At 56.8% G+C, this 14266-nt stretch overlaps 1 protein-coding gene across 3 annotated transcripts in view; it reads left to right on the forward strand.

Moving 5' to 3' along the window:
* Positions 1–1276: 1276 nt before the first annotated feature.
* Positions 1277–14266, forward strand: part of Slc38a10 (solute carrier family 38, member 10) — a 39495-nt gene continuing 26505 nt past the window's right edge. For 2 of the 3 annotated variants that reach the window (XM_013037847.1, XM_013037848.1), the window contains exons 1-6: positions 1277–1391; positions 6682–6727; positions 8037–8130; positions 9866–10009; positions 10922–11046; positions 13784–13886. In XM_013037847.1, the coding sequence (XP_012893301.1) occupies positions 1280–1391; positions 6682–6727; positions 8037–8130; positions 9866–10009; positions 10922–11046; positions 13784–13886 (624 nt within the window). In that variant the 5' untranslated portion in view covers positions 1277–1279. Of the gene's footprint in view, positions 1392–6681; positions 6728–8036; positions 8131–9865; positions 10010–10921; positions 11047–11647; positions 11667–13783; positions 13887–14266 lie in introns of those variants that run through there. The other variant, XM_013037849.1, reaches the window with a different exon arrangement.

Genomic DNA, 14266 nt, shown 5'->3' on the forward strand with positions numbered 1-14266 from the left:
AGGCTGGCTTTGAACTGTGATCCTCAGATCCTAGCCTCCTGAGAGCTAGGATGACAGTCGTGAGCCACCAGTGCCTGGCCAAAGTTTCTTTTAAATTAATGGGCCTTACTTATGTACTAGCAGCTTGGGATTTGTGATCAATTGCAATTGCGTATAGGGAGTTCATGTGGGCCCCCTGGTCATTACCCCCCCTCCCCCACCAGTGCCATGAGACTAATGTTTTAAACTTCAGAATCAGTGAAGCATAGTTTATATGACGTTCCTGGATTTTGATGTGTATGTACAGTAGAGTGGCCTTCATGGTCAAGTTCTAGCTCCTAAAAAGTCATGTTGTTGACCACTTCCCTCACCCCCAGGCCCCAGGATTTGCCTTTCCTCAGAGTGCTGTAGGTGGCACTTGCTGCAGTGTCTTGCCCTCTGAGGTGCATCCGAGGCGCACCCAAGCTCCGGCCCGTCAGCCATTCTCTTTTTACTACTGGTAACATTCCTTTGCAATTTGTCCAGTCACCTGTTGAAGCCACTGAAGTTGCTTGCCAGTTTGGGGATTGTGGCTAGACCTTGCTGTAAACATGCTTACCAAGTGTTCCTTTCTCACGCGTAAATGTCTAGGAGTGCAATCGCAGGGACGCATGGTATATGTCCAGTTAACTTACAAGAAGGTGCGCATGCTGGGCACTGCTGGCTGAAGCCTGTAACCCTAGCTATCAGGAGGCTGAAATCTGGAGGTTTGAAGCCAGCTTAAGTAGAAACGTCTATGAGATTCCATCTCCAATTAACCAGTAAAATGCCAGACTGGAGGTATGGCTCAGCCAGCCATGAGAAGCAAGCTGAATGGGAAAGGGCAGTCCTGAGTTCAGAGAGACAGGAGGGGAGTGGAGAGAGGAGGGAGAGAGGCAGGTGGGCACACGTGTCATTTCTAATCTTTTCCTTTGAGACAGTGTTTTACCACACGCGGGCGTGATCTAGGCAGGGCGTGTTGGGTGTGTGTGTGAGCAGAGAGCTGGAGAAACTAGCGGTGGCGTGGACAGGAGGTTACCCTCTTCCAGATCCGCAGGCAGTGTTCCGGCCCCGTCCCGGGGAGGGCTCCATCTCAGCCCGGGGTTGCCTACCAGAGGTCCCTGTCATGGACAAGGAACACGTGACACCCCTTTGGGGCACAGAGGGCCTGTGTCAGTCCGGGTGCCTGATGGAGACCGTGTGTGCAGTGGAGGGGTGGGGTGGGGTGGGGTGGTGGTGTCTGGGGTTGTAAGTGTTGCTTTCTCTCCACCTCCAGTGTGGCATGGTCCTGGGCGTCCTGCTCCTGGTCTTCTGCTCCTGGATGACGCACCAGTCCTGCATGTTCCTGGTGAAGTCGGCCAGCCTGAGCAAGCGGAGGACCTACGCCGGCCTGGGTGAGCACGGGCTCTGGTGGTCAGTGCCTTCCTAAGAAAGGTGGAGATAGGGGCTGGGAAGGTGGCTCAGTGGTAGAGTGCTTGCCTTGCATGCATTAGGCCCTGGGTTCGACTCCTCAGCACCACATAAGCAGAAAAAGCTGGAAGTGGTACTGTGGCTCAAGCAGTAGAGTGCTAGCTTTGAGCTGAAGAGCTGAGGGACAGTGCCCAGGCCCTGAGTTCAGGCCCCACAACCAACCAACAAACCAAAAAGAAGCTCAGGGACAGTGCCCAGGCCCTGAGTTCAGGCCCTAGGACTGGCAAAAAAAAGAAAGAAAAAAAATGTGGAGCTATAACTTTGAGGGGGTGGGGTGGGGGCGTGTTATGGCCTTATTTCTCTAGTTGTTCTTTTTCTACTTTATTCTTCAAGAAATTTCTTTTCTGTCAGTGACAGGGCTTGTACTCTGGTCTTGGGCACTCTCCCTGAGCTCTTCAGCTCAAGGCAAGCTCTCTCACATGAGCCACAATGCTACTTCCAGTTTTCTGGTAGTTAATTGGAGATAATAGTCTCACAGGCTTTCCTGCCCGGGCTGGCTTTGAATCATGATCCTTAGATCTCAGCCTCTTAAGTAGCTAGGATTATAGGCATGAGCCATGGGCTCTGGCTCAACACATTTTCTTTCTTTCTTTTTTTTTGGTCAGTCCTGGGGGTTGAACTCTGGCCTTAGGTGCTGTCCCTGAGCTCTTCAGCTCAAGGTGAACGCTCTACCACTTGAGCCATAGAACCCTTCCGGTTTTCTGGTGGTTTATTGGCGATAAGAGTCTCATGGACTTTCCTGCCCAGGCTGGCTTAGAACCGCAATCCTCAGATCTCAGCCTCCTGAGTAGCTAGGATTGTAAGCGTGAGCCACTAGTGCCTGGCTGACAAATTTCTTTAGTTACAATTTGAACAGAAAAGCGTTACTTCAGAATTGAAGTGAGAGAGAAGGAACAAAGGCACACGCTTCCTTCTCTCTGATGGTCTCTTGCCCCCTTTCAGCAGATATACATGTAATTCCCTATGGCGTCCAACAGCCTCCTGTAGGCTGACCCACCGGCCGCAGGTGTCCCCTTTCCTGGAATCATGCAGAGCTCCGTGCATCTGGAAGTTCATGGAAGAAATTGTCCTAGGCCTAGCTTAAGACTCGGTATTCACCTTTCCAAGAGCGTGTTCTTCCCTCCGAAACTTGGGGCTGCAATTTCATCCCCTTCACCTTGTTACTTTTTTCTTTGACTGTGACTTCAGCTGGACAGCGTGTGAAGGCTATCTGTCTTCATTTCAGTTTGGAATCTTTGCTTTGCTTTCTTTTTTGTTCTCAGGCTGGTGTGTGAGGTTTGTTTTTCTGCCTCCTACAGTCAAGTTTGAGCCTCACTATGGGGTGTTTGGAGTGGCATTGAAATGCCACTTTTCTGTTCTTGGGGTGTGGTCTTGCGGAAGTATGATGAGAATCCCTTCCTCTTCACGCGTGTGGAGTGTGTGGCCGGCGCTGGGGGCTCCCCGGAGGGGCCAGCCTGGCTCTGGCTCCCAACTCTCAGCGTTGGGGGCGGAGCCAGGGGCTAGAGAACATGGGATGTGGAGTTGTGGGAGAGGAAACGGTGAGTAGAGAGCAGTGTGAGAACGTGCTGTGGAGGAGCAGAGCTGTGGAAGGCGCGGGCGCGAGTCTCCCTCCGCCCGTCTGCAGGTGCACCCTGGCCCCCTCCGCCGCTGCTGTTCCCTCCATTCGCTAGGCACCGGCACCCAGACCCTGCGTTTGTTTCTGGCCTCAGAATCCGGAGGTGCCTTCTTCCCCCCGGAGAACGGTGGTGCTCTGTCTTCCATTGTTGTCACCTGAGGAAATGAGTCTTACCAGCAAAACGTGACCCACACGGAGACAGCCTCTTCTGCTTGGGGTGAAGTGTACCCACTAGAACCCGGGAGATGAGGTGCTGCAGAGCTTGGCCTGGGGCGGCCCCTTCCCACTGAGGTCTTCATCTGGGTTTTGCTGCTGGGGCCGCAGCTCCAGTGCGCATTGTATCCGTATGAAGATGTGGGAGGCCATGCTTCTGATGATCGGCTGCCTAGTGATTCTTCGAAAGTCCCCGAGACTCGTCAAACCAGTTTGACTGGATGTGAAAGTCTGAAAGGAAATGGCTGATGGACACCCCTGGGTGGGCACCCCTGGGGCTCTAGTCGGACGGAACAGGTGACTGCTGGAGCAGGAAAGACCCTTCACTCTGGCGGTCTCAGGCTGTGCCTCTGCATGGAGCTCCCCGGTCCCCTGCACTCAGTGCTTGCTTCGCGCTGTAGTCAGAGGTGGAGAGCTGCCAGGCGCCGTGGCTCACACCTGTCATCCCAGCTACTCAGGAGGCTGAGATCTGAGGATCATGGTACAGAGCCAGCCCTAGTAGGGAAGTCTGTGAGATTCTTTATCTCCAATAAACCAGAAAATCCAAAGTGGTGCCATGGCTCAAGTGGTAGAGCACTCGCCTTGAGCTGAAGAGTGCAGGGACAGCGCCTAGGCCCAGAGTCCAAGACCCACACCGACAAAAAAAAAAAAACACACCAAAAAACAGATGGAGAGCTGCTTGGTGCTGTGTGGGCTGTTGGCTGCCTAGAGGAGTGTCTCCCGGGGCCTTATTCTTGTGGCAGACATAGGCACTCGCCAAGACAGCCTTTCCTGCCCCCGACACGTATGCTATAGCCCAGGAGGGGAGCCTGGAAGTGGGCCCCCCACTGCTTTGAGGTACAGCCGGGCCCATGGATGGCTTCTGTCAGCAGATGTGCTAACGCATCTCTGGCTGGGTCATGAGCAGATGGCCTCATTAGACTGGAGACCTCAGAAGAAGATGCAGGATTCCTGAGGTGGACGTGTGTCTCCAAGCTGCCTGTTGCTCCGTGCCCTGGGGAGGACTGATTTTTCTCCTGATGTCTGCTACTGCTGAGACGCGGCCTGACACTGTGGCAGGCCGGGGCCCCTCCCCGCCAGGCCTGGGGAAGGAGCACCGCCAGTGTAGGGTTTTGTTGGTGGGTTTGTGAATGTGTCTGCTTTGTTTGTTTTCCCTGTCAGGATTGCTGTGGGTTTTATAAACATCTCCTGTCCTGCGTCCTCGCCCAGCCTGTCACACACCATGTGGCCTTCTCTAAACCTCATTTCAGTTTAGAAGATACACAGACAAGTCAGAGTCAGCTCTGTGAAACCCTCTGAGCCCTGGGTCCTGCCTTGCCCTACTCTGGAGGACTTCCGGACAGCAGGGACCACGTGTCTGTGTTTTCTGAGTATGCTAGACTGTGTCATGTGGGCCCCGCCCCTGGTGAGTGAGTGTGCTTCCTGCCGCCTCCCCCCCCCCCCCCAGGCTGGGATGTGCCCCCTGGACCAGGCAGCCTGGACTTCGTTCTTGTGTCCTTGGGCCCTGTGATCAGTTCCTCTGCTCCATGGCTGTATATAAGGTGTACAACTGAGCATTTAGGCACCCAGTTCTTTATCCGTAGACACTTGTCATGTGCCTGTCCTGTGCTGCTGGCTCTGTGCCACGCAAACCTGGTGCCATCGTCCCTCAGGCTTCCCAGGGCCGGGTTGAGGTCTCTGGCTGGCCGTCCTTGCCTCAGAGGTGCCTCCCGCCAGCCTGAACACCAGCCCCTCTTTCTGCCTTGGTGTTGGCGTGGGACCCAGCTCCGCTGGCAGTCTGTGGTCCTGGGGAGGAGAAGCTGGCCCGTTTCTCAAGGTCTAGGGAGGACAAGGTTGAGTAAGCAGACAGCTGGCACCGGGGCCAACTCTCCCCCTTGTCCTGTCCTGAATGGAGCACGCACAAGCCTGGCCTAGGACGCAGGAAGAGCAGGCGCCTCTCGCTGAGTGCTCAGGGGTGTAGGTGGCCCAGTGGGAGAGAAGAGGGGCAGGGGAGCCGCAGGGCAGGGCCTGTGCATGCCACCGCTGCCAGTCAGGGTGAACTTCTAGAGGAGAGGCTTGCTGATAGCCTCCATTTTCCTGTGTTGGGGATGCAAGCATGCTCTGGAGCTTTCTGGGGCAGCGTCCTGCAGTGTCGGGAGTATGCTATGGGCTCTCACGTTTCTCTTGGAGCGTAAGGAGGAATGCGAGTTGGTGCCTAGGACCGCCTCGTGTGGGTCTGGGATTCTTGTGTTGTGCCTGAGTGAGCTGGCTGGGGCTCAGGGGGACTTGGGCAGCCATCCTCTGGAAATTTCCAGCTTACATTTGGGATGCTGTTAGGGATGTGGGTTGAGTGTCTGCCTTGTTAGATGCAGCTGGGGGTGCCAGGCCTCTTGACTGTGAGCCAAGTCCAAGAAGGGCCAGAGTGACCCCTGGAGGTGGGCGAAGTCTTCTCTGCTTTCAGGCTGAGCGGAGGCTGGTGCCCGCCCCCTAGTGTGCCTCTTCCTGAGTTGAGTAGTAAGGGGTGTGTGTGTTCCCTTCATAGGAGGGCGGAAACGTGGGGCAGGAAGCTCGGGCCACTGACAATTGTGAAGCTATCCTGTCACGCGCACCCTGCCTGCTTGCTCGGCCTAGGCCTTCCTCCCCAGCTCTCGGCCAGCTGGCTGGCGGGGAGGTGACCTGATCACTGTTAAGGTCCTGGGAGAGACCTTGCCAAATCAACATTTCACTTCTCATCTGCTAGAAACAGTCCAGGAGTGGGAAAGGAAAGACAGTCTTCCTTCCTAGGAGGATGCAGGCCGCTCAGGGGCCGGACTCTCCAGCTGGCCACCTTGGGCGCTGGCAAGCCTGAGTTCTTGCTGCTTCTCACCTCAAAGTGTCAGGACTCTGCTTTCTTCCACAGATCACAACCAGAGGGTGGCGGTGAAGCCCTCCTCAGCCGGCCTGGGGAGCAGGTTGTGGAGGTTGGGTTTTGGGAGCAGGGCCTGGCTGGCCAGCCTCTATGCCCAGCCCCAACCCCACCCCCAGGTGGCACTGCTTCCCTGCACCAAGGTCGCTACCAAGGTCGTGTGAGAAAATGCCACTTTGAAGGAACTTGGTGAAAAATCCAACTTTGTGTCTCCCTTGCTTTGTTCTTGTTCCATAGGTTTTATTTGTGGTCAATAGGTCTGAAGAAAGCTTGGGGTTCTGTGGGTGCAGCTCAGTTATAAAGCTCTTGCCTAGCATGTGCAGGGCCCTGGGTCCCACCCCCTTTGCACTGCAAGGGAAAAAGCTTGGGGACTAGAATGGAGAAGGACCTCTCATCTGAGCATACCACACACCTTTTTTTCTTTTGTCAAATTGTCTTTCATCATTTTACTTAGCAGTTTTTTTTTTCTGATGTAACACACATTCTCTTTTCTTTATGCCAGCCTTCCATGCCTACGGAAAAGCTGGGAAGATGCTGGTGGAGACCAGGTAAGCCACAGGCCTTGCTGGTTCTAATCTTCCTGCAGCTGTGGAGAAATGAGCCTGTTGGGACACACACACGGGTTGGCTTATAACTTCTAAGATGTTTCTGAAGAGTTACTTACTGAACAGTTGGAAGTCCAATTTGCTGTATCATTTTTTGCTGGTTCTGGGGCTTGAACTCAGGCCTGGGCTCTGTCTCGAGCTCCTTTGCTTAAGGCTAGCACTCTACCACTTAAGCCACAGCACCACTTCTGGCTTTTTCTGGGTAGTTTATTGGATATGAGTCTTAGGGACTTTCCTGCCGGGACTGGCTTTGAACTGCCATCCTCAGATCGCAGCCTCCTGAGTGACTAGGATGACAGGCGGAGCCACCAGTGCGGACTCAAAATGGTTCTTACCAAGGCTGAAAACCTTCTTCAGTCTTACTAAGATTTATATAAAAAGGAAAAACTTGGGGAACATAGAAAAATACCTCTCTCAGTGCTATGCGCTAGGCTGTCCCCTTCAGCACTGCTGCATGAGGGTGGCATTAAACTGAAAACAACAGATATTCCCCCTTTGGGGTAAAATTTTATGGCATGAAGAAATGGCTGGGAAACTGCACTTTTAGGCTCTAAATTAAGGAATTGTAAACTTGAAAGAAAGCTTTTTTTTTTTTTTGGAAGTGGTTGATTATTCTTTTAACTTGTCTGACATCACTGTGCATTTGTTTTTTGTTTTTTATGGGTCCGGTCCTGGGGCCTGAACTCTGTCCCTCAGCTCTTCAGCTCAAGGCTAGCGCTCTACCACTTGAACCACAGCACCACTTCCGGCTTTTTTTTCTGCTTATGTGGTGCTGAGGAATCGAACCCAGGGCCTCAGGCATGCAAGGCAAGCGCTCTACCACTGAGCCACCTTCCCAGCCCATCACTGTGCATTTGTATTTTTTTTTTTTTTTTTTTTGGTTGGTTGTGGGGCCTGAACTCTGGGCCTGGGCGCTATCCCTCAGCTCTTCAGCTCAAGGCCAGCACCCTACTGCTTGAGCTACAGCGCCATTCCCCATCACTGTGCATTTGTGATGCACCTGAAAGACCTTTCCAAACCTCCCGTAGAGAGGAAAACCCACCACCACACGGAGCAAGTGCACTGTGGTTCAGTATTACCCCAGTGAGGGGGTGGCCAGAGCACAGGAGTCCTGTGAGTGAGCCTTTGAAGCAGCATCTTCCCTTCACCAGCCTCCAGCAGCTCTGGGGGATCCTGCAGAAGAGCACAGCTTCAGTGATGAGCAGGCAGCACATTCCTTGGCCCGTCTTGAACTCCCGCTTTTCTGTTACAGCATGATTGGGCTAATGCTGGGGACCTGCATCACCTTCTACGTGGTGATCGGTGACCTGGGGTCCGGCTTCTTCGCGCGGCTCTTTGGATGTCAGGTAGGGCACGATCTGACGTCCTCGTTTGTTTCAGTGCGTGTTGTGCTTCCCTGCGGAGGCGGCTGAGTCCAGTGCATAAGGTCTGGAGGGGCTTCTCTGTTTCTTGCTGTCCACTCTGGTCCTTTTCTGGAGTTGAGGGCCTGGCTCAGACAGTGCTAGGAAAGGCTGCAGGGTCTGGTAGAGTGCCAGTCTGAGGGGATAAGAGGAGTGAGGAGAACTTACCCCACGGTGCAGCCCAGAGCTCTCACCTGGCTAGTGCTACCCATGAGAGGGCAGGAGTGGCCAGGCCCTTGTGTGGCCAGCGGGCACAGCTGCTGGCCAGGGCAGTCTCCCTGGGCTCCATCTTCTTGCTGCCATGTGGGGGTGCTGGGCTCTGTTCCCTGCCCTCCGGGGCCCTCCTGTGAACTGAGCCCCATCCACCCCTCGTGCCCTCCCCTCCAGAGAGCAGAACTTTAGCCAGGGGCTGTCTGGAGGGGGGGGGCGGGGTGGGCACAGGGAATCGAAGCATCTTCTGTGAAGGGTTCTGCATATTTGTTTACCACAGGTAGAAAAGGGTTTCTGTTTATAAAGGCTAGCTGAGAAGAAAGGGGCTAGTCCTCTTCATGACCGAATGTGCCAGACTTGCACATTGCCAGAGAACATTCCAGTGCGTTGTCCTGTGAGCACGGCCTTAGCCCGAGTTGCAGACGTTTTCTTCCCATGCACATCCGTCTCCTGTGCTTCACCGTGGGCTCTGCAGGGCTTTTGTTCAGCCTGTGCACAGACGCCAGCCTGCCCGCACCAGTTTCTCACCCATGGTCTCCTGGACGTGAGGGAGACACCGTGCCGGCTGCCGCTGCCTGGCGAGGGTTTGCACCCGGCGGGTCAGCCGCGCACAGCTTGTCTCTCCTCACCCCCAGTCACGTGTCGTGGAGGGTTTTCCCCTGCGTGAGGCCTCCGTGCCGGGAAGTAGGAGGTTGGCACAAATGGTTAGAGCTGGGAGAGAGCACAGAGGAGTATTTCCCAAAGGCTTTGGCACAGCTCTTATCCCCTCCAGCCATGTCTGGCTCTGAATAAGGAACCAGGAAGTTGGAGGTGCTGGCTGCAGCCAAGTTAGGTGTTAGATATCACCAGGCCTTTGCGTGCTCCACAACACCAAGTGCCAGCGGGGGATTGTGTGATGACTTTTCTGGATGAGAATTTTAAGATTCCTGAAGGGCAGTCAGTTCAGTCGCAGGGAGAAGTGCCTTGATTTTCCTCTTGCCCCTGTTACCCACTCTGGGGGGTGGGGGCCCGTGGCAGCACGCGCTCCCTCTGCATTCCTTCCTTATGTGAAGGGGGACACTGATCTTTTTTTTTTTAGTCGGTTGTGGGGCTTGAACTCGGCCTGGGCGCTGTCCCTCAGCTCTTCAGCTCAAGGCTAGAGCCCTACCACTTGCTCCACAGCGCCACTTCCAGCTTCTTCTGCTTGTGTGGTGCTGAGGAGTCGCACCCAGGGCCTCATGCGTGCGAGGCATGAGCCACCTTCCCAGCCCCGCGCTGGTCTTCTCGCTCAGCAGTGAGCCACAGGCATGGTGGCTGTGAGGAGCTTTCTGCACGGGCTGCCGTCCTTAGGCCTGGCTGCCCAGTGCCCCGCCTCGGGGGACTCGGGGGAGCTCCCGGCCTGCTCTGCAGCAAGCAGCACTGGAAAGGTGGCCCTGGCCGGTGGGCCGGCTGAGGACTGCAGTCCACGAGCACCCTGCCGGTTCCCTTGCAGGTGACGGGCACGTTCCGTGTGTTCCTTCTCTTCGCCGTGTCCCTGTGCATCGTGCTCCCTCTTAGCCTGCAGAGGAACATGGTGTCCTCCATCCAGTCCTTCAGCGCCATGGCCCTCATCTTCTACACCGTCTTCATGTTTGTGGTGAGCACCACACGCCCCAGAGAAGGTGCTGCTCGTGCTCAGTCCTTCCTAGGGCCCCGGGAGGTCTGTGTCCAGGTCTTGTTTACTGCCACTCACCTTTTGAGGATGATAGGAAAGTGGCTCCAAGCCGGGGAAGTGTGTTAGACTCACTAGAATGTGCTGTGAAGCCCACATGGCCCCTGGCCGACCAGGGTACCAGGGGACAGGTGCAGGCAGACAGCAGGAGACACATGCTGCAGCTGGGAAGGGCTCCAAGGCTGGGTTGGATTCCTCCAGGAATCACGTGGTGTATGGACAGGAGCAGGGTCAGTGTTGTGTCGCGTGGTGGAGCACTGTTTTTTCTACGTGAGGCCTTAAGGTAGGTTAGGTGGGAAGATGAAGTGTGAATTGACCCTGAAACAGGGAGGCCTTCCACAGTCCTCCCTGCTCTGCCTCTGAGTTGTCAGGTCTCTGCCCTTGGGAATGATGGCAGGCCCCGGGGTCTGTCGGGGCATCTTGGACTGCAGTTCTTCAGTGTCCTCAGCCTCCTGAGGACCAGCCCAGTGATGCTGGGCTGGAAGATGTCTGTACCTGGCCTGGGCCAGGGCCCTGGAAGGAAGGACCTGTCCGCGTTGAGGGGACTCCTTGTGACTTGGGACAGACACTGGGTTCAGACACAGTACTTTGGTCTGTGCTAAGCAGCCTCTCCCCAGGAAACCCCCTGTAGCTCGGTGCCCCTCTTGGCGGTGCCCAGTCAGCCTGTGGGATGGACTGGGGGGGGGGAGCTGGGGACAGGCGTGGTCCCTTACCTCTCCAGGGGACCGCAGGGGCCACGCTCCAGCTCCTGCCTCTCTCCTGCTGTGCGTGGCAGTGAGGCCAGGCCCGGCTGCCCCCTGATGTGTGCCCTGTGTGCCCTCCCTCTCTGGGGTGCAGATTGTGCTGTCCTCCTTCAAGCACGGCCTCTTCGGCGGGCAGTGGCTGCAGCGGGTGAGCTACGTCCGCTGGGAGGGCGTCTTCCGCTGCATCCCCATCTTCGGCATGTCCTTTGCCTGCCAGTCGTGAGTATCACTGCGCCGCCAGGCGGGGGTGGGGGGTGGGGGAGGTGGAGGGGGCGGGGCGCCCTTGGTTTTTTAATCCTGTTATTGGCTGCTGTTGAGTGCTGTCCTGTCCCGTGTGGCCTGTCCCCTCCCCGCGGAGGGTGGGTGTTGTGTTAGCTGGGAGGGGAGCTGTTGCTGGGACTCGCTGACAGCGCACTGGGCTGCCAGGTCCCAGGAGAAGAGCTGGCTGCGGGGTGCGCCAGCCGCCCAGCCATCTGATGGAGCGCAGTCCCGAGCATTCTGCCAGAACCGAGGTGTTCTGAGAACACTTAGGAGGCGATTGCGCAGCCATTGACAGTGTGCTTGCTGTCGGGCCTCCTTGGCGGGCTGTGTGCGCATGGGCAGGCCAGCCGGCCGGCCTGCACTAGGAGCTGGAGGGGGGAGGGGGAGGGAAGGAGGGTGTGACGCAGGCCAGGCTCCCCCCACGACAGCACCTTCTCCAGCAAGCGTGACAAGTGCAACCGATTCTTACCCACATGGGAATGGGATCCAGCTGAAAAGAGAGGCGTAAATCGGGCGCCGACAGGAAAAGACCATCGGCCTGGGGGCTGGCACAGTGGGGGCCCCTCCCCCTAGTGTCGGTGGGTATGTATTGTGCCAATTGTAAACTAATGTGACAGATAAAATTTGCTCACACTGCTATGTTTACACCCACATGCGAGATCCAAATCGTCATTTCCCACTTACCGTCTCTCTTGGCAGCTCCGTTTCCACAGAACGTGCTCCAGCCTTGCTGTTTAATGTCCCCATTATCATCGGTGACAGAAATGGCATTCTCGCACTGTGCGCCTAGTCACCGGCTGTCCTTTTGCTTGTGTGTTTGCTTTTCAAAAGCAGCCTGCAGTTGGGCTGCTGTGGTGGTGGCCACGTAGCATCCAGACGAACAGCTGTGGGTTTGATTCTTAGGGCAGATTACGGGTTCCAGGAGGGTGGGACACACAGCTCACATAAGTGCAGGCTTTCTCCTCTTCCTGGGAGGGCTTGGGGGGGGGGCCTCAGACTCGCCCATGTCCCTCCTGTCCCAGGGAGCCTGGCCATGTTGGGGTGGCAGCCGGTCCCCCTCTTCACAACTGGTGTGGTGTTGCTGCTGCTCCCTGGCCCTTCTGATGACTTTGTTAGCTGAGTCCTGAGTGGTGCACAACTGTTGTCTCCTGGGCTGAGACAATGGCTGTGGTAGCGCTGGGCACAGGAAGCCCAGCGGGGGGCAGGGTCCACCGGAGACTTCCCCCCTCATCCAGCTGTAGAGGTGGAGGGGGTCCCTGACCTAGCCACCCCCGCCTCCCCCTGGGCAGCGGCTCTGGTGGTGCGTGCTGGAGCCCTGGGCTGCGTGCTGGCCTCTCCAGGCCTCTCCCTGGTGTAGACTCCACTCTAGCCAGAGCACTGGGCGGGGGCTCAGGGGGAATGTCCCTTGGGTTTTTCCCTGTGTGGCTGGAGCTGTGTGGGAGAGTGACCCCAGCCTGCCCCTGTGGCTGCCCGTTGGGCTGCAGGTAGCCTTGGTGAGGACTGTGACCTCAGCTTCCCCTGGCCTGGCCTTCCCCTCCTTCTGTTGCCCTGGGGTCAAGGGAGGGTGCCCTCTCTGGGTTTTGTTTTCGTTTCAAAGGCATTCTTGAGATAGGTTCCACTGGTGCCTGGACTGCTTGCCTGTGTCTTTTCTTTTTGGTCGGTTGTGGGGGTTTGAACTCTGGGCTTGGCGCTGTCCATGCGCTCTTCAGCTCAAGGCGAGTGCTTTACTGCTTGAGCTACAGCGCCACTTCCGGTTTTCTAGTGGTTTATTGGAGATAAGAGTCTCACAGACTTTCCTGCCTGGGCTGGCTTTGAACCGCAATCTTCAGGTCTCAGCCTCCTGAGCAGCTGGGATGATAGGCGTGAGTGCCGGCACCCGGCCTGCCTGTGTCTTAAGGCTTCTCCTCCCCTGACCACTGGCCTGCTGTCCTTTGTTCTTGAGCCTGGCTTAGAAGGCCACAGCAATCTAGGGCAGGCTAGGAGGCTGCTGGATTCTCTCCCTCTCTAGCCAACTTCTTCAACCGGTGTCCGTGGCCGGGCTGCCCCACATGCTTTCTCTTCCCTTTCTCCCTGCCCCCCCCACTTATGTTTTGGCCCCCCGCCCCTCAGAGTTGCCCAGGTCCTGCCTGCGTCCCTCAGTTGGGCCTGTTGCCTGTGTCCTGAGATGTGCCATCCTCCAAATGCCCATGTGAGCCTGTCACACCGCTGCTCAGCCGTGGCTCCGGCCGCTCCCGGCCGCCCGCAGCACTGCAGCTCTGGCTCTGGGCCTGGGACAGAAGCCAGGATTCTCATCACACAGGCGAGAGGCTGAAAGTTGGGACCTGTGCCTGGGCGGTCTCCCTGTCTGCCCACCGCCGCCTGTGCTGAGGACCGCAGTGCTGCAGCCAGCCAGGCTGGTGTTTGTTTAACTGTCCGCTTGACAGCGGTGCTCCCTGTAAACACGGCTGCTTCCCTTCTCGGAGCCCCCCCCCACGCTCCCATGCTCCCACTCCTGTGGCACATGTGGCCTCTGTAGAATGCCCACGTGGCTCGCTGGGGTCCTCTGGCACTGCTGCCGTTTGTAGTGCCCCAAAGTGTGGCCGTGGCTCTGGGAGTCATGCGTGGTCAGCGGGACTGGGGAGGAGGCCTTGGAGCGGTACGTGGGGGAAGCGAGGCTCTCCAGAGCCTTCTTTGTGAATTGCTTGTTTCTACACAGCCAGGTCCTGCCCACCTATGACAGCCTGGACGAGCCATCAGTAAAGACCATGAGTTCCATATTTGCTTCCTCCCTCAACGTGGTTACCACCTTCTACATCATGGTAGGAGCCCTTCCGCACCCTTTCCTCTCCAGTACCAACGACTCACACTTGAGCCCTCCTGTGGCGTGTGCAGTCTGGTTGTCAGGTTACCAGTCCCTTCTCACCCTGGTGTCCGGAGGCCTCAGATCACGTGATGTGCCTGTGACCCAGCCCAGGGCCCGGGCCAGGCCTGCTGGCCACTTCAGCTGTGTAGGCCTGTCCTGATCTGAAGCACCTGGACACCTCGGTAGCCGGGCTGCTCCCCGTTACTCTGCCTGGAGTGCTGCTTGCCTTTCCTCGAGGCCTGCTGCTCCCCACTCTGTGCAGAAGTAGGCCTGTCCTGCGCACCCTCCTCAGGGAGCCGCGCACGCTCCGTGCGGGAGTGGGCCTGTCCTGCGCAC

The sequence above is a fragment of the Dipodomys ordii genome, unplaced genomic scaffold (genome assembly GCF_000151885.1).
Source record: "Dipodomys ordii isolate 6190 unplaced genomic scaffold, Dord_2.0 Scaffold7, whole genome shotgun sequence".
Taxonomy (NCBI): Eukaryota; Metazoa; Chordata; class Mammalia; order Rodentia; family Heteromyidae; genus Dipodomys; species Dipodomys ordii.